The sequence below is a fragment of the Corapipo altera genome, unplaced genomic scaffold (genome assembly GCF_003945725.1).
Source record: "Corapipo altera isolate COAL_440 unplaced genomic scaffold, ASM394572v1 50, whole genome shotgun sequence".
Classification (NCBI taxonomy): Eukaryota; Metazoa; Chordata; class Aves; order Passeriformes; family Pipridae; genus Corapipo; species Corapipo altera.
The window spans coordinates 5540624-5560705 of NW_020884889.1; the positions used below are offsets into that span (position 1 = coordinate 5540624).

The window sequence follows — 20082 nt, forward strand, 5'->3', positions numbered from 1 at the left end:
TCAAGTGGGGCCATGGTTAAGTGGCATTTTCCTCTGCCTTGAGGCAGTGTGTTGGTAGCTCTTGATGATGGCTGTGCTGAAGTAGTCCTTGCCCTCACTGTTCATGCTTCCTCTGTTTCCTGGTTTTCTGAAGGGCATTTATTTTGGGCTTTGCCCCGTTCTAGCCTGAGAGCACAACTCATTGAGATTGTCACCTGAATATCATTGTAGAAAAGAGAGGGAGGGAAGAACCTGTTGCAGATTTAAAAGAGCTTTTTAGAAAGGAGTGTTTATGTGTGGACTTGAGATGTTACTGCAGGTTGCTGCTATTTGCTTTATTTTTTAGCTAGTTGCTCTGATATTGGACCCTGGTAACAAGGGGGATGGTGGTCTTGCTCTGGTGGATCAGTGAAGTGTTAGTCTGTTGTGCAGATTTTAAACCCTCCATGACTTCAGTTTTGATATCTCCCATAGTTAGCCATGATGGTCTTGTGGAAACAGTTTGAAGCCCTTATCTCAATCCTGATGTGGTTTTACAAGACTGTCTGAAAAGAAGCAGCTGCTATTTAGGATGAACTTGGTTTCAGGCCTCAGTTTAAGGAAGATCAAATTTCTGGACCAAGTCCTGCTTTTATTATTAGTGAAAAACTGTAATGGCTAATAAAAATATTGTTATTATTTCAATTTTTTTCCCTTCAATTTTGAAGGCTGAAACCTCGTATACCTTTGAAGAGCACTTGTGCAGGACCATGCTCTCAGAGGTCAGGGGTTTTTCATTGCTTGCAGAGTCCCCATGGCACCTAGTCTTCTCCTGGGGTAACAGGTTGCTGCGTGTTATTACACAGGAAGAGTTTATGGAGCACAGGTTGCTGTTAAGAGGGAAGACAGAGAGCCATAAAGCATCCCTGACCTCTTTGTTTCGCTGCTTTGCAATTGCTGCTGGAAATAAAAAGCAAAACCCAAACTCTTTCAGTTTTGTGCAGATCTCCAGGTTCTAGAGAGAAAAATCTGTTTCTGTCCAGGGCTAGAATGAGCAGGGAAGTGCTCTTGGATGGGTGCATCCTTGTTTCCCTTTTCATCCAATTGGGAATATTTCTGTTTACAAGTTCAAGGCGACGCTGTCAAAAGAGTTTAGGTTTCAAAAGTTAACTTAGTGTATATGGAAGAATTTTTGTCTCTCGTCTCTTGGTAATCAGGATTAATGGGACTCCAGTTAACATCTTAATATTATTGCTTGCTCTGCATTGTGTACAGACATGTGAAATATGGATATGTTTTACTTTCTATTGTTTTAAAATTCTTGGCTTTTCGTCATCCAGTGTGCCAAGTCAGATGCTGCTCTTTAAACAAAACCCATCATTTACTTACAGAGGAACCTTGTGTGTGTGTCAAAATGTGAGGAGCTGCAATCTGCTGGTACAAATGTGATAACTGTGTGATGCAGTGGCTAGTGGATCCATGTTGCACTTACACTTGTACAAAGTAAAGCAGATTTTAGGCAAATAATACTTTAATCTTCTGTTTATGTAGAATCATAGTTAGCTTGGAAAAGACCTCTAAGATCATCAAGTCCAGCCATCAACCCAGCTCTGTTAAGACCACCACTAAACCATGTCCCTAAGTACCACATCTACACGTCTTTTAAATCTCTCCAGAGATGGTGACTCCACCAGTTCCTTGGGCTAGTCAAGCAAGACCTGTCTTTCCTAAACCCATGCTGGCAGGACCTGATCCTCTGGTTGTCTGAGGAGCATGTTGCCATGTCCAGGCAGAGTGTGTCCAGACTCCCTTCCCTAAGGAATTAGGAAACATAGTTCAGACCACGGGACAAACTTCTTAAAATGCCTTGTGAGGCAGTCTCTCCTGGGCATCAATAGAAGCAGGAAAAGGATGTCCTATAACAAGAATATTGTGATACGCAAATATAGGCTGTGTATTCAACACAAAAGGTTACAGCAGCATGCAATTGTACACCCAGCAGTTTGGGAGATGAGGAGGACAAGCAGTGTTTTCCTTGACAGCTTTTAATATGAAATTGTGAGGAGGTTTTATAGTGGGCAACAGCCAGAACTCGAAAGTACTCCAGAGGCTTGTTTGGGTGCTGTAGCTGTGGGATTGGCTGTGTTTGGGCATCTTGTCTATGAAAAGGTTCCAACTGTATCAAATAATCCCCAGTAATCAGCAGTTCATCTCTTGGACCGTTAGTGCCCTCCTTTTGGTGCTCTTCCTTGAATTTGTTGAAAGCTTCGTGATGGCAATTACAACCAGATGGTGAGATAACCCGTTTGATGTGTCAAAGGGGTCAGCTGGCAGAGCAACAAAATATATATCACTTCTCTGAAAAATAAAATGCCTTTGTGTTTAGGGAAAAAAGAGAAAATCTGAGGAGTAGTTTCCTCTGTGCTGGGCAATGGGCAGTGTTTGGCAAGGGTGGGTTCCTTTGAGAGGAACCATCAAAACAACTGGAAACCCTGAGGTCCATGTGCTGGGGTTCTACCAAGCATGTGTGTTTGAGAGCCCCGACTGATTGCTCCCAAATAGATTTTCAGCACAGGATAACTCCTTTTTTGGCTATGTTATTAACTGCTATTCATTTAATTTGGAAATGTAGGGAGCGTATCTTTTGGTGCTTGGCTCCTCTGCCTGTAAAGGACACATCAGATGCAGATTGGGCTCTTTTTTGGGAAAAGAAGGAATTACATATATAATCCTCAGGGCCAGTTACTTTGTCTTCTTAAAATTGGAAATAACTGTAACACTGTCCTTAAATTTTATTTTCCTCTGTCTTCATAAAGATGCTTCAGTAATTCATCAGTGGCCTGGGAAATTTCTTCTTTAGCTGTCTCAGTATGGAGGGAGCAAGACCATGAGCAGTCCACTATCAAATTATCCTGTCCTAGCAATGAGATGGGGTTTTCCCATATTTTTATTAAACCCAAGCAAAATACGTTGTATAAAGGCAAGATTCAATAAGACCTTCCTTTACATTCTCATTTACTTTAGTGAGCACTGGGTATTATCATTACTGTCACCCCTTTTAGGCAGAAATTATCCAGTTACAGGTTGTTGGGAATGCTGGCAGAGCATTGTAGAAACCAAATTGCTTTTTATAAAGCTACTGTATGTCATCATCTTCCTGTAATTTTAAGACTCAGAAAACAGGAGCTATGTCAGTGTTCATCTACACTTGGCAATGACTTTCCCAGTACAGGAAGGGGAGGAGAAGAAATCCCCATGGGGAAATCCTTCTGAAATGGGTGTGCTTAGGCGTGCAGGGGTTGTCCCATTACAGTTTTGTGGGAAGTAGAAATCAGTTCTTTGGGGAATTGGTTCTTTGATGTGGAGAGCCTTACTGATCGTGCAGGCTCTTTACATGTGGAACTAAAATATATATTTAAGACTTTTTTAATGTTATTTGCTTCTTCTTGTAGCAATCTAAAAGTTCCCACAGAATAAAACCAGACAAACAAAAAAACCTGTGAGGAAGAATTTTGTGATCTATGTTACAGCTTTTCATTGGCAGACCAGTTGATTTTCTTCACTTGCTAAAACTTTCCAAGTCCTGAACATCCAAGTGAGCTTTGCATGTGACTCCATACACACACCCTCATTCCTTGGTGGATATGAGGAAAAACATGCAGTGATTCACAGCAGGCTCAGTATCTACTTTAGCAGTGTTAGCCATACCCATATTCCTTGTTGGTTCAAAAGAGTAGCAGCAAACCCTGCTTTCTCTGCCAAAATATACAAATACGGTATTAAACCCCAAGTTATCAGTGTCTCACAAACAAATGAAACCATTGTACTGTTGTTGTATGTGCCTTGGAGAGAGCTGTTATTTGGAGATCAACAGAGGATGGCAAGTAGGAGCCCTGGGTTAATATTGCTTACTTAACAGAGTTAATAATTGCTTTATCAAATGGTAACCATCTTCTAAAATGTGGTCCTGAGAGTAATACTACAGAAATGCCAGAGGGAAGTTCCAGTCTGTTTGTTTGTGGCTGCAAGGGTGGTTTTTACTGGTTAATGAATCCAAAGAGTGTTTGTGTGCTCTTAACTGGGGTTTAAGAGTTCAGGTAATTCCTCTTTCAGCTCCAGTAGTTTGGCATAAGAATGTAATTCAGAAATGTGTGACATCACAATGAAGGAATTCATGCACAATGCTGATACTTTAAAAGGAACAAGAGTATGAATTTTCTTTTTTCCAATTTGGTCTATGTCTAAATATATATACTTGCAGTAAAACACAGTACCCTGTAGTGCCTTACAAAATACTCTCCCCATTTCTCAGCAGAATGCATAAAAGGGACTTTTAACCATTAATCTTAAGAAAACATTGTGTAAAACCAACATTGAGGTGTTGAGGTGATGCTGTTCTTGTGCAGATGAAGAAGTGAGATTTGTTGTGCAGTGCGTTACCTTCCAGTGCAGTCTGTTCCCGGCTAATTCACACAGTACAATTGATTTCCCAGCTGGTAACTCGTTTTTCCATTGTTACTTCTGTGCTTGTAATTGCACTTTGAGGTCGGCAGGCTGGCTCAGGCTGTGAGATTCCCAGATTATGGATGCTTTCCCAACGGGGAGAGCACAGGGGCAGAGTCTCTATCTGGTAGAACAGGAGGAGGCAGTTGGTGTGTCGCGCTTGCGTTTGGTGATGTGTGTGTAGCCCCAACCTTTCCTGCTGTGGTAACCAAATGATGGCCTGAGGTACCCTGATGACTTTGATTTGGCTAATAAAATCTCCCACACAGCATTCAATAAACTAAAGCCCAACCTGGGCTTTTTCTCCTTTTGACATTTAATCCACTATAACTGCTCTTTCCAGGTGTACTTTGTAGGCCAGGTTTATCCCTATGGATGAGTCTACTGAGTAGGCTTTTCCTCAGAGAAGGAAATCAGCCTGTGGAAAAGTGCAGGCAACCCAGAAGGGTTTGGCAGAGATTTGCTGGCTTCATCTGCTGGCTATCATCTGCCATCATCTACCTTTGGTGCTGTTGTTCCTTTTAAAATACCTTGCCATAAAGGAGTTCACAAAGAGTTTGATAAAGTCTGGGAGGGGCTGCGTTGATGGATACAAAGGACTTAAGGCCAGCTTAGTGGTTTGTGATGCAGTGGTGGACAGCAGCTTTGGGGATAAAGCAAATAGCAAGAGAGCAGCAAATACAGCTCAGCAGCACAGTTATTCTTAGGTGGTGCCAGATGCCCATATAGATAGTCCTATACAGTGTGGTCGTTGCCCCGTGTGTGCTCGTGGAACCACATGGGACTGCTGTGGGAGGCAACACGTGCCTCCTGTACAGCTTGCAAGGTAGAGGATGGTTTCCATCCCCCTTGGTGAAGGTGTTGTGATGCTAGTTTGTGTGTTGTAACCCCAGCAGCCATGATGACCCTTGCACTTGGTGACTCCTCCTTCTTCCCTCTCTTCCAGGAGCTGAGTGTCGTGACCTGCCCTGCTCCTGCCCGCTTGGTGTGGCAACGACCTGAAGGACGTCTTGGAGCCACCTGTACTGCTTCATGCAGTTAAAGTAAGGTTAAATGTTTTGGCAGCTCTTTCAGGCAGAAACAAGGGTTGAGGTGAGGGGTTTGGGAGAACGGGTTTGCCCATTGCCAAGCCATTTGTTAGGCTTACCCTTGGCAGCAGGAGAGTGTGTTGATATCAAAGCACATGTTATAAGCAAATTCAAAAAGTTACTTTGCCATGAAATACAGTTTCTTTGTGGTGGAAACAGAAAAGAGATGTGTGGTCTCGCCTCTTGTATCAATCATATGCCTTGGTGTAAAATAGCAGCTGTTTTTCCCTAATATTTTAAGATACAGCTTTCATGTCCCTCAACAGGCACATGGTTACAGCCCAAGGATTTCCATGGGAGCCGGTTAGGATCAGAGCTGAGGTCCTGCCAGCTGCTGGTGGGATGTGCCTCCTGGTCGGTGCAGTGGCTGTCCCTCTGTCTGTCCTGGAGCAGTCATGTTGTTGAGGCTTCTGGGTTTGTTTTTCAGTTAACACCAGCTTTTTCATGTGGTGAACCAGATCAGGGGATGGATCTGACCTAAAAACGAGTATATGGTTATTGCAATACTGAGTAGCTGTTTTGACTCGTGGAGTTACACCCATTCTCTCCAAAATGACTTGAATTTGCAAGAACTATTAGCTTGAAGCAAAGAAACTCTTTGAGTCTTGCCTGGAAATGGGTGCTTGTCATGTTTGAGCTCTGTCAAGGGAGGAAGAGAGGACAACCACGGGAAGCTGCCTCTTCTCCCACTGTCCCTAACCTGTTTACCTTCTGCAGTGCCTCACATTTTCCATGGTCTTGCCTGGAAGACCAGCACTTCAATAATACCGAGTCCTGATCATTTGGCATTACTGAGCTGTGGCAACAGCTGGGTGGATTAATCATAAAATACTGTTACTGTAGAGACAAGTATTTATTGTAATTGTTTGGCTTTGCTTTATTCAGTGGAGTTGAGCAGGGGAATTACACCTATTTTCAGACCTTGGGAAAGAAGTGAAGTCTTTGGCAAAATTATGAATGAAACCTGCTTTATCAGGAATGAATAAGTGTCTTGCTTAGAGCTGGTCGCCAAGTTCATCGTATTTAAAGAAGGAATGCAGAGAAGCAATTTGTGACTTTATTTGTCACAGTGTTTCTTAACTTTCTGCCGATTTTGGAAGCATGGTGAACTTGCAGCAAGCGGTACTTGATGCTGAGGAAGATGCCAGACCCTTCCTGGAGGTGATCAAGGGGATGATTTTTTGCATGGCAGTAGCAGCAAAATCTCTGGGGAGGCCCAGCACAGGCAGCAAGAGCTTCTCACCTGAAGTGCTGCCTGGGAACCAGCCTCTGCATCACGTCTGTTTTTTGGGTGTACCTCCTGTGAAGAATCTGGGAAAACAAAAAGGCTAAACTGGAGTTCAGGAGCAGCATTCTCATACCCTTTCCTTTTCCTGCCTGCTGGTCTAGTATTTCCATAATTGGGCCTATAATGATAATCTTTTCATTTCATTCATAAAGTGGTTACTGCTTAATGAACTTCATGTTAATGAGGTCTGTAACATTTAAAATAGCTGCATAACTTGAAAAAAAAGAAAAAAGCCATCAACAATGAAGGAACAGATTTCCACTCCCTGAACTTAATCCTGTGTTATAATTGTGGAGAGGTGCCTGGCTGGCGAACAGCTGCACAGCGTGGGCTCTCCCTTCTGCAGAGCTCCTTGTCCCCGAGCTGGGGTAATAAATGACTTAATGGAAAGGCTGGGACCTGTGGGCACTTAACCCATTCCATTCCTGGGGGACCAGTGTGAAAGGCCACTCTGTAAAGGCAGCGGAAAGAAATTATTTCAGTTGCGAAGTGAGGTGTCTGCAAAGTTTGGTTTTTTGAGTATGAGTGAGTTGTAGAAAGGCTCAAACGTAGAAGGTGGGGTAGTGGAACTGGGTACAAACTGTGGTTATTTAGATTTTTATTGTTTGATGCTTTAATTTATTTAAAAATTGGATTTGAACGAGTGTTCTCCCTTTTCTGATCTGGGGAAGTAATGCATTTTGTTGCCTGGGGTTTTACTTTCTGTAGGGCATTCCCTGGATGCACTGTGTAATACAGTGTTCTGGGAAGAGAGTTACAGCTCTCATTTTTCCTCTCTGGGAATACCACACCAAATAACTCCGTCATTGCACTCATTAGGTGAATGATGTGTGTTTTTGAGGCTGTTGTGCTTCAGAAAGGTTGTGCAGCAAAATGAGCATATTCTGTCACTACCTGAAGTATCTGTTCAGGGAAGAACGTATTCCCATAGTTTTTGAGTTGAAAAGAGAGGACAGTTATGAAGCAACAATTTGTAATTTTGCAGTGGCAGATGTGGTTGTGCTGTGCCACAGGGAGTGAGGTTAGCACAGGTACTCCTGTAGGAAACCCAAAGTTTCTGGTGAAGTTTTCCTCTTCTGGAAAAAAGTACCAACCAGGCTTTTCCTGAGTAAGTCTGTGATGCCTGGAGCCACAGTGGGAGCATTTGCAAAAGGGAGCCTAAAGGGAAAAGTGAATTGGATGTATTCTTTAGAAAGGAAGAATACATTAAAATGTTGGGCACTGAAGCTGCTTTGGTCAAAACATGAGTGGAAACATCTCTTGGATCTTGGTCTCAATGCCAGTTTTTCCAAATCTGTGGCTAGAACTCTCTGCTGTGGAGAGTTAAGGTTGGTGCATGCACTTATTGGGTAACTACCTGGTTTGTAAATGCTAGGAGATATTTAATAATATTTGTCATCATAAAAACATGCATGATGCTTTGGGTGTCATGGATTCTTTTCTACTCCAAGCCTGTGGTTTTGGGAATGCAGTACAAGTGCTGTGGTTTGGGGAGCACAGAGAGAAACACAACCTTATTGCTCAGCCCTAGGGTTGGGGGTATTATTTCTTTCACTGAAGCCATCATTGCTCGGTGTAGTTCCTAAAACAGCACAGCCTTGAGAGTCAGAGAATAATAAGGTGGAGAAAGCTGTTTTTAGGAGACATGCTATAGTCAAGAGCTTGTTGGAATCAATAGTTGGCAGCTTTGCTCTCTCCCATTACATGTGTAAGGCTGTAGGCGTTTTGTTGCTGATGACAGCTGTCCATCATGTTTATCCTTTTATACCTGGGGTGAAACACTCCCCAAAGCCTATTCTTCCTTCCCCACCATTCGTCACCTGGTCCCATACTATGCATCTCTGTTTTCAAAGGTAACTAGTAACTTGTGTGATGCTGCCCAGCCTGATACCTGGGGATTTTCATGAAGTTCCTGGTTAAGCCCCCGAAGTCAAGATCACTCTTACAAACGTGAGCTGGTTGTCACTGAGAGCTTCCCCACAGTTTGCTGCCAAAATGTGTTTTCAAAGTATATTAGAAGGTATAAACTGGATTTTGCTCATTTGAAGAGGCAGCTAGAATGTCTGCTAAGGATTTCTGAGAGTTAATATTTGAGCCTGAGATAAAAGTCTTATGCATACGTGAAACAGCTGCCCCAGAACCTGTTGGAGGACTTAATTTGAGTATAAACATATGTGTGCTTTTGCGTACATGGTGCTCTTTAATTCAAGCTGACTGTTAGGTCTTAACTTTATTAGGATGTAGCTACTTGAGCTGAAGATGTGGTCTGTGATTTTTATTTTATTAGACCAGCATGATAGCTCCTTTTGAAATGTTGTTTGGATTTTACAAATAGGTATCTTAAGTATTGTTTGCCTTTAGTAATATGGTAAAGGAAAAAAATTGACAAGTGAGGTCAGGGTTATATCAGATTACAAGTGAATTGGTTGACAGTATGTGTGTATTGTAAAGTGGGAAATTAATCACTCTGTGTTGATGAGCCATGGACATTTACAAAAGGCTGGCCTTTCTGTTGCACAAATAGATTCCGGAAACAGGAAAGAGGCTTATGACAAGAGGATGAGATCAGTTTGTATAATTAGAGCTGGCTAATAATCCTTTTACTCTCTGTTTTTCCAACTTTTACAATATCTTACTTTATTTGAAATTGGGCATATGGACTGTAGAGAGATAGCTGCTGTGATTTGGGTTGTGTAGGTTTGTTTTTTGTATCTTCTGATAGCTGGAGAGATGGGAACAGGAAAACCAGATGTGCACTTTTGAGAGGGATCTCTGTCTTCCTCTGCCAGGCGTAGGGGACACCACTACTTTTATTAACCCTACACTGCTTCATCTCTTTCCAGGCTTTGGGTAGGAATTAAGTAATCCATTAAATGATCTTTTTTGACAGTTATGAGATTGAAATAGTTCAAAAGAAGGAAGTGCTGAGACTAAGGTTATTTGACTACATATTAATCTCTGGAGTAAGACAGGGCTGGCAGAGCTGGGTTAAGGACTTGATATAGCATGGATAAGGCTTAAGGATATTTTTTTAATGCATGTATGTACTATCTGCTTACCTGTATCTTAACTTTTTGTTAAACTTCATTATTTTGGGAGGATAACGGGAAAGATTTGGGTAAGGGAAATAGTGTGGCCAGAGGGGTGGGCTGGAGCAGAGGTGGGTGCAGCCCCTGGGCAACCCAACTCCCAGCCCAGGAAATGTGTGGTGCCAGTTCCTGCTGCCAGGAAGCTGAGCTACATTAAGCAAAGCAAGTTAATCAATATGCAGAGCATTTTATTAAATCATCAGTCAATTAAACCAGTGACGCTCTGTTAGGTTGTGCTGCAGTGAGGCTCCCAGCCCCTCTGCAAGTTGTTCAGCACTTGCAGCTCCTTGGTTCCTGATGGATGGGCTTCTGTACCTGAAGGCCACAGTACTGAGGTTTTCAGCACTGTTGAAAGGGGAAAAAAAAATTAGGCTAATTTTGCAATTAAATATGTTCTTTTTATTTTTTTTTCCTAGAGGGAAAACATTATTGTGAAATTTTTCTTTTTGTGAAAGGAATCTCTATATGTCTGGTTTTCTTGAGGGTGGCTTGCTGGATTACCTCTGAGCCTTTGGAGGAGAGTGATGGTAGAGCCAGGTCAACACAAAACACCTTTGAACCTCCTTTCCATCCCTGGCAGCCAAAAGAAACTCCTGTATATCTGAGACTGAATGTCATCCTCTGGTTTTGTTTGCAGACAGGGCACAGCTGGGAAGCAGTATCACCTGTGGAAATGCTGTGTGAGGGATATATTTTTATTCCTAAGCAATCAATTCAGTGAGAAAACATAATGTTCAGCGAGTTACATAAATTCAGATGACTGAGTACAAATATCTGGGGGTTTTTTACTTCTAAGCTCAGTTGTGATAATAAACACTATGCTGCAATATGCTGGTAACTTGTTTGTGGCTGCATGTTTGAAGTGAGGTTTCTTGTTTCCTCACCTCTTCTCCTTTTCATGATCAATTGCTTTTGCTGGTGGTATCACTTTCCTGTGTGTCTACGAAATAAATTTGGGATGGGTTACTTCTCCTAATCCTTGCAGCCTCCTATTTTTGACCGGATATACAAAATCATACATTATTATAGCAACAGAAAAAGTCGTTCTGTATTTGGTAGTATGATGCCTGAAAGGATTTATCTTCTGTCTTAGGGTTTATTTTAGTCACAGCAATTGTAGCTACTCTATTTATACAAATTTCTCCATGCACATTGCTGAACAACTGGGTTATGGGTTTATTTCTCCTGCCAAAGCTGTTTGTGGGTTCTGTCCTGGTTTTTTTCAGTCTCCTCTCACATGGATTTTAAGGACATAGCAGTAGGATGCTCATTCATTTTATGAATGGTGAGTTCTGGTCTTCATTCAGTGTGGAATGAAACTTGTGGGACAGAGTGTGTGAGCAAACCCATGTCTCACCCAATACCACAGAGTGAGAGTAACTTACTACAGGTCTGAACTTTGCAGAAAGATAACCAGGAAAAAGACCACACAAGAAAATATAAGTAATAAAATCTACCTCAAGTCATTTGTTTCTTTCAATTTGCAGACTTTTTGCTAAAGGTAAAAAAAAACCAAAACAAACAAACAAAAAAACCCACAAAAGACAAAAGAATCTCCATAACCAAACCAAACAAAAAGCCTTTTTTCAAATAATTGTTTTATAACAAAAAATCGAGGAGACTGATGATGAATAATACAACACAGTAACGTCATATACCACTCAAATATGGTATTCCCTTGACACTAGGGAAGAACAATAAACTTGTGAAAGAAGTTGCTATTTTAGTTCTCTTAGCATGAAATCGTGGCTGCAGCAGGAATTCATCTGTATATGGGCAATTGGTCTCCTCTCCGGTCCCCCCACTTGCCATTTCCCCGTTTTTATTTATCTTGTGTGGTTTAGAGCAGCAGCTCTGCAGGGCCTGAAACCCAATCCTCTTGATATTTCTAAGTACTTGATAAATTAACATTTCGTACAACCAGAGTGTGGAGGAGTGCCCTTGAGGACACTATACTTTGTTGAATGAGAAGTGATGTGTTTTTGGAATCTTGGTTTTATTTTTGTAGTACAACCATATAGCAGAAAGCTGAGAAGTGGGGGTGGATGTGTGCTACTAGGAAATCCCTGGATTTCTTTAAACTCTTTTACAACTTAGGGGTTATTTGCCTAAAGGGTGAGGATCTGAGTGTTGGCTGTAAGGCAGGTTGTCTCACTATGGATATATGTATTGGTGCCCATGGTACTGTACAAAAGGAATTCTGTTTATGTCTTGCTCTTTTGCAGATAATCAGCATCAATAGTTCTTTCCTAATTTCTATGGGATATATGTTGTTTGGGCTACCTAGTGAAGTGTTACTCCAGAGCCTTGAAGTCAAATTTTAGTCCTTCCAAGGAGTGAAGTCCTCACAAACTCCTGTTACAGGATGGTTTTATAGAAAGTAAATTCTATTACATTAAAAAAAGATAAATCCTTCTTTGGCTTTCATCCCGGTGATGCTGTGATGCTTACAGCTGGAAAGCCATCCTGCTTTCTCTGCATTTCTGTTTATCTATTGGAATGCTTTCCATGCAATCTGTAACCATCAGATTCTTCATGTGTTTTTTGGCTGTTCTTTCTTGCCCGCAACCACAAGCTCTTTATGGCTAAGATTGGGTTGGTTGTTGTTTTTTTTTTTTCTTGTACAGCTGGGACTGCATGGGTAAAGCTTTGCAAATAAGAATCAATGTTTCTAAAATCAAATGTCAGAATGATAAATGAAAAGGTCAAGTACTGGGATTCAGATAAATTTCAGCAAAGCTTAAACTTGAAGTGTATGTAGAACTGAAGTTTACTTAAAATACCTTAAACCTGAACTTGAAAAGCTCAGAAAAACTCAAACACTTAAAACAGAAGTGGTAGGTAGGCTTTCTCAGGCATACCACATGGATTAAATACCCCTTGTCCTACTGCTTGTTGCAGTTCTGGTCAGTTGTTGGAGGTGAGATTGGTTGTTCTTGTTTCTGCCCATCCTGTAGATCTTCTTTTTGATTAAAAAAAGGGCAAAAAATTGTTAATGGACAACTCTTGAGACTGGCACGAGGTTTCCTTTCTTAGATGTGTATGGTGTAGAACCAGTGCCAAAAAGACCAAGTTTGAATGGGGAGTGATGGGAAAATGGAAAAACCATTTTGGAATTCCTGTCTACACGGTGTTCAGCATCCTTCAGCATTACAGCTTGTGTGTGGGCTGGGTTGATCTGAAGGACCATTGACCTTCCTCTCATATTTGCCCTCAAAATACATACTTTGCCTGCAATGCCTTGATGAAATAAGCCACCTAATTATGGTTAAATGAAATGGTAGCTGGGAGTAGTGGAGGAAAAGGATTTATTGCTGCAGCACTAGGTGTTTGTATCCCTTCCTACTGCCTGTGCTTGTTTGTAAACTCTTTGGGGCAGAAGCTTCCTTTGCATTGGCATTTTTACAGCATGTAACCAATGGAGCCCTAATCCTAGATGAGATTTTGGGATCCACAGTAAAGCAAATAAATGCTTTTTTCCTTTCTTTCCCTGTCAGAGTTACCATGCCCAGTGAAATGAAGAACAGTCATTTGTCCTTACCCATGAAATTTTGTGCAAAATAACACTGAAGTTCTATAGAAGAGACTTTAATACAACTGACTGTATTAATTCTTTAATGCTTAACAGAGCAGAAAGGTATCCATCCCATTTGGAGAAGGCTTCAGTAGCATTCTATTTTACTGACCTGTGCAGATTTTTATGATGTCTAAAACCACTGTTGCTTTGAAGAGCTTGAACCTGGATTTTCATTTCATGTCCTACTTTCAAATTTGCAAATGCAAGGGATTTCACTGTGGTATCCTAAGGTGGAAAACCTAATATAATTCCAGAAACATTGCAATATAATTGTCTGGATGTATATAGAGCATGTGATAAACCTCCCAGACATTGAAATTCAAAAGATTCAGCTATTTGAAAGAAATAATATCAATGTTTTAAGTGCAGACAGCTGCTGCTGGAGCAAAACCTACTGGCTGCCATGAGGATGCCCATAGCTGAGTGGGAGCTGGGCAAGGGAGGTGGGATTTATATTTGCCTGTTCAGGTTAGTTTGGCTTTCAGGGCAGGTCATGTGCAGTCCAGATCCTGATCCCGCAGTGGGGCCAGTTATTCTCACTGCAGTCTACCATGTCTGAAAGAGCCAGTTCTTCCTGCCCAGAAAGATAGAAATTGCTTTCTGGGGCTCATAGAAGGAACTGTCTTGAAGGATGTGCTCCTCTTATAATAGGAGAAAATGCAGTTTAACTCTTTTCTCCTGTTTTTTTTTCTCCTCATTTTCACACTTGAAGTAAATTGCATATTAGGGTCCTTATGAATCTTGATTTGGTTATGACCGGTATGATCTGCCTTTTGTTTTCCCTTTTCTTACTAGATTAAAGTTTTTTGAAGTTTTTCAGAGGCTGTTCCCTGCCTTCCCACTAGTTGGAGAAGTCCACTTGTCTAGAAACCTAAATTTAGTCCTTTGTTGACGCAGAGTAGTCATTCAGGCTTATCTGTCACTCAGTTTTTCTCCTATGTTTTTGCCAAAGCACTTCCTAACAAGATAAAATAAGATATCTTCCAAACCTGCCTGTCTCCTTGCAAACTAAGTTTGCATACTTAGAAAAATTGGAATGACATGTGCATAATGAACTGAGAGATCATTTTAAGTTACTGATGTAAGGGCCAACTGTTAAGATAAGGGGCAAGAAAATCTTCCTTCAGGAAGTATTTCCAGGATTTTTTGACAAGACCAAGTGTTCAGCAGTGTCACCTTATTTTCCTGCTGCTGCTGTGCACTCCTCTTGCCAAAAAAACCCAACGTAAACTGGTCATGACTTTGAACTCACAGTCCTCCCCTTTTTTCCTAGGTGAGAGGTGTTGATATTCTCCCTTCCTTACACATCAAGTATGTGCTGCTTTTGGATTCTATGACTTGTGGCACTTTCATCAGAGCCAAAACCACCTCTACCACAGAAAGAGGTGACCCAGGGGCAGTTTGTAATGCCACCCTGTCCTGATCTGTACGTGTCTTTCTCCTCTTTCTCATTTCTCTGTCGACTCAGCTGCTCCCAAGCATCCACCAGGAAGGTGATGGAGCAGAACAAAGCAGTCTGTACTTCTGTCAGATGACAAAGCTCAGAGGATGCCATCTCACTTTATTCCTTGAATTGCAGGAACCTAAAGGCTCTGTTGAGGGCATGCTCCTCTGCAGCTGATGTTTCATAGAGATCTTTGCTACTTTCAGTGCAGCCTGTCTGAGCCAGACAGCACAGGAAAGCTCCTTTTACTGGTTTGCACCAATGGTCTTGAAAGGAACAGTCATATTAATACTCATATTGTCTGCTCCATAAAAAAGGACCAAATTACTGTATTAGACCAGAAGTCTGAATTTTGCTTCCTGAGAGAATGAGACTTTCTAAAAATTCAAAAGTGAAGTGAACTTAAAAAGAAGTTTTTGCACCCATCGTTTGACTTCCATAAGATAAAATAAAATAATAAATGGATAATGGTTTTGTGCCCCTGTTCAGGATACCCAGGTTCAGAATAGGAGAGAGAGGCTGAAGTAGGTCATGAGGGAGATTGGCAGGGTTTGTCCATTTTTTTTTTCTTTTTGTTTCTTTTTTTTTTCTTTTATTTTTGTGCCCTCAGTAGGACTTGAATTCAGGAGCATGTTGTAGGGCACAAGTGAGGTTTGCTTGCAGAGCTGTCCTTGGAGCTCACCTGCTCAAATGAAAGCTAGGGCTACTAATCTCCCGTTTTGGTGAGTCAGTCTTCAAAAGAGCTGAAAATACAGTGAAAATTATCAGTCATAACCGTCTTGAGACGTTCTTGCTGTACGAAGGGGAATCTCAAGGTTGAAAATAGACATGAATTGGACTAGATTTAAAACTATTGTAAAATATCACTGGCTGCCTCAGAGGACCTTTTGCAGAGGGGCTGTTTTGATGCACAAGCTTGGCAGGTCACTCTGGCATTTTAAAGCAACTGGTACAAAAACATTTTGTAAAATAAGGAGAGCGTGTGAAGGAGCAAGGATAGCTGGAATCAGCTAAGAAAACTTAGGCTGTGGTTTCATTTCTGTCTCACTGAAGGCAAACTGTGGGATTTGGACAGGAGCAAAGTATGAACAAGATCCTGTGTTTTTTGTGTGAAAAGCAGAGTGGTATTTCATCTATTTTAAAAAGGGTTTGAAGTATTTGCAGAGCATTACCAGTACTGCAGACATGAGTAACAGAAGAAATTCCATTTTTAATTGTTTTGCATTCCTTCATCTTAGGATCCTGGATCTCTTAATGCACACATTAAATGAAAACTTAGAGCTTTTGTTTAGGGTGAATATTTTCTGCTGCAAGAGAGGAACTAATGCAAGAGAAATTCTGGCTCAACTGATTAAAAGCTCAGTACAGGAAACTTTCACCATGTTATAGAGAAATTCCAGAGACAGACCTGAAAGAGGAAACGGTCTTGGCTAAAATCACTTTTGTTGGATGAGTAATGGTAGTTTTTGACTATGAAAAATGCTGATGCAGAATCGTGAGCATCATCTATTTTGGAAGTTTTTCTTCAGTTTTCCAAGGAGCATTTTTGATTTTTTTTTTTTAATAGTTTTGAAATATTTTTGAACAAATAATCCAGTGAAAAGGGTGAAAAATGGCACCACACTCACTTGGGCAAGGTAGTAGGTGGATTTCTTGAGCAGCAGAGAGAACTACAAAGGTTTACAGATGCTTTTTTGTGGGGGAGTGGGAGAATTGGTGGGAAGGATGGCAATTAAGGATTCATAATTGTCATAAAAAAGCAGATATGAAGTGAAGGTTGCTAGGAGGACAGATGAAATGAGATGGACATGAAGGGGAAGTGAATTTCACTTGGGGGATGTCCTCAGCACCAACACTGCAGATGGCTCAGATGAGCACTTTACTAATTATTTTAGAGTTGTCTTTGCTTAATGTGAGGATAAATTTAAGAAAAAATAAAAAATTGACAGATTCTTGTTGATCCAAAGGGACACAATAGAAAATTGCTGTGTAAAAGTGATTATTGGAAGAAGTACTAAGAAGCAGCTTATAAAGAAGTACCTAAAATATTATGAAAAATGGCTTAAACTTGCTTTTTCTTTTTTTGTTTCAGTGTTCTGAGGTCATGAAACTTAATCCACAGCAAGCCCCGTTATATGTGAGTACCAATTAAAATACTTTTTTTTCCTTTTCTACTGTTCACACAAAATGCTTCCCACCATCTTTTTGGAGATGCTACTCCTTTTCTCTTTGCTCCCTGAGGAGGTTATTTATATTAATTCAGTTACAAATGCTCAGTGATAAAGCCCAGGTAAGTCACAGAGCTCCTCTGGCTTTCCAGCAGACTGTTTTAAATAACTTTTGAGCCATACAATGCTGTCTCTGTGCAGGTATCCCCTGCTTTTATTTTTTTCCCCTCCCCTGGAGCTCACGGCTGCGCTCGTGTGACTTGATGTGTTGAGAGGTGGTAAGAAGAAATTGCCTGGGTGGAAAATGGGGCATCCCAGCGTGCAGTGCTTGCCCACTGTGGTAATATTTTTCTGGTTGCAGTTTTAAACGTGGCAGGGAGGAACTGGAAGCAGCACAGGGCTCGGCTGCAGCGGGGTATGGTTTACGTCAGCCTCCTGGAAGCTCATAACCTCCGTGGCTCCATTAGCAAGGAACAAGCTTCCTCTTGCTCTTGAATAGCAGCTTTGTTGCAGAACATGGGGACTGTCAAATTAGACCTGGGATTGCGGGGGTGTGCGAATGTGTGTGTTAAATTTGTGCCAAAGCTGCCAGCCAGGTCTGTAACTGTTTGCTTTCCATGTTGCCTTGCCCCACTCGGAGCAGCGTTAGCTGCTGCAGCTCATGGCCCTGCCCTCGCCAGCAAGGGCAGAGCTGGATGCAAGGATGGAAAATTTGAAGGAAAAATTGCTTGCAAATGTGGCTTTTAAAGGGAAGGAAGAAGAAACAATCAGGACTGTTAGTAGACCTGTATCTTGGAGAGTGTGGTGTGTTGTAAATAATGGATCATATTCACCTTTAATGCCATGGAAGCTTTAAATTTTGCCTACTTTCAATTACCAACTGGAAGTCTGTATTGGAATTTATTCTCTACTTATTGTGCTAAGTCTTGTGCTTGAAGCAAGATTAAAACACTACGTAGTGTGACCTGACTTCAGGAGGGTGCTTTCCATATTCTGTATTTTGAAACTAAATGTTGCCTGAATTTTGTTAAATCTCAAGCCTATTGAATGCACCTTGACTTTAAAGAAACTTAATTTAAGCTTAAAACACATTAAAAGAGAATTAAACTTATGTTCAAATATGTGATAGAGTTGCTAAAGTAGAAAGATGTGAATGGTGGAATGCAGGATAAAATTATCCTTATGTCATTTGAACAGTGTATGACTTAACTAATCAGGAGGCTTTGTTTTCTCAGTCTTATCTACTGAATGAGTTTATTTTCCCACTGTTTTGTGTGGGGTTTTATTTAATATGTAACACTGAAGTGGTACACTTAGAAGTCCTCATCCCTATGTGATAGTGAGAACTGGGCTGAAGTAAAACGTAGCCCAGTGTAAAATAATGATTGTATGGCACTTGGTGTACTGGTTCTTTGCAATGTTAATAAGTCTGTGACAAGACTATTAATACCTCAGTGACTCCCTTTTCTCTCTTCCTTCTCCCCCCCTGACCAGGTGTATACCCAAATCAACTCCCTTTTAAAACAAAAAATTTTGGTAGCTTAAGGAAATTTGAAAAGTCAATATTTAGTTGTTCTGTTTGCTCTCAGTATAAATGCTTTGTACATTTTAAGATCAGCTTTGTTTTCCTTGTGTTGCTAATTGACAGCATGTCTGAGAGTTGTTAGGTTTGAGCAGAACATAAAGAATAAAGCATCCTCCTGGTAATTTTTCCAAGGGTAGACACAAGAGACTTGTAGCCTCACCATTGGTAGGTGAATAGCAAACTTCATCAGGTTCCTTCTTCAAAGAGATGGCAACTCTGTTTTCCACATAGAGGCTCCTAGAGCCTGTTTTCAAATAACTGAGAACAGTATCCTGTGAATTTCTCCATGAGGAATTCCATCTCTGTAAACCACTGGAAATAACAGGCAACACTGACATATCAGAGCATCTCCCTGTATTTGTCCACTCTCAGGAAAATTTGCTTCTCCCACTCTTCCCTGTTTTGTTCTTGACACCTCTGCATTACATCCTTTGCACTCTTCCTTTTTGAAGCCACTAGCTTAGATTCAGGATTACATAATTTTGTTTATTATTTTACTAAATCTTGGATAAGTTTCATCCTGAAAGCTCCATTAGATAGTTGGTTTTATCAGCATTACTTTTAGAAGCTCCTTTTAGGAGAAGAAAGTAAAAAATTGTCTCCAGTTCAGTTCCTGGAAGCCACTTAGAGAGCTAGATCATATTTTATTCTATCTGATAATCACCAGTTTGCCCAGATTAATGCTTCATAATTAAGAAAAGGGATTTGGGAACCTGAGATGTCCAGTGTACTTGAGACCAAAGTTTTGTGGGTGATGGAAAAGATTGTACTTTCGAATACACACTAACAGGGGGTTAGAGATTCTTGTATTATTCAAATCGATGTGCGTGAACAGAAAGAAGACCACCTGCTGCATCCTTCTTGGTACTTTCTTTTGGCTGCTTGGACTTTATTTACCTCTTCTGTAAAAGTCATCTGTCCTGCCCCTGCAGAGCTTGTGACCACTGGAGGTCATATGACGAGACTACTGGCCTTTGTAAGTGTGAAGATTAAGAAATAAGGTGGAAAACACATCCTGTAATAATGACAACAAATGTCATGTTTTTGTGATTAAATAAGTCACATTTAAGCATTTCTTGATTGTTCTCTGGTTAATGAGGTTGCCAGGAACTGGAGCTCAGCATTGTATTGCTGCAGGTTTGGGCTGGAACCGCAGCTCAGCTTTTCCTCTGTCAACAGCTGTTCCCAGGAGCCAGGTCCCCCCCGGAGCATGGTATCTGTCACCTAGAGCTGTTTGTTACCTCCCTTAATGCCGTTTAACGAGCTCCCCTGGCCCCGGGTGCTGCTCACAGCAGCACAGTCATGGGGCAGAGGGGCTTGTGCCAGGAGAGATAGGGCAGGGGAGTGTTCCTCAATATAGCCCGGGTGTGATACCACCAGTG

At 41.2% G+C, this 20082-nt stretch overlaps 1 protein-coding gene across 1 annotated transcript in view; it reads left to right on the forward strand.

Annotated features, from left to right (window-relative positions):
- The window catches only part of LOC113947703 (A-kinase anchor protein 13-like), a 133900-nt gene that overhangs the window by 44826 nt on the left and 68992 nt on the right, over positions 1-20082 (forward strand). The window contains exons 3-4 of the mRNA XM_027644547.1: positions 5408-5504; positions 17040-17084. Coding sequence (XP_027500348.1) covers positions 17052-17084 — 33 coding nt within the window. The 5' untranslated portion in view covers positions 5408-5504; positions 17040-17051. The remainder of the gene's footprint in view (positions 1-5407; positions 5505-17039; positions 17085-20082) is intronic.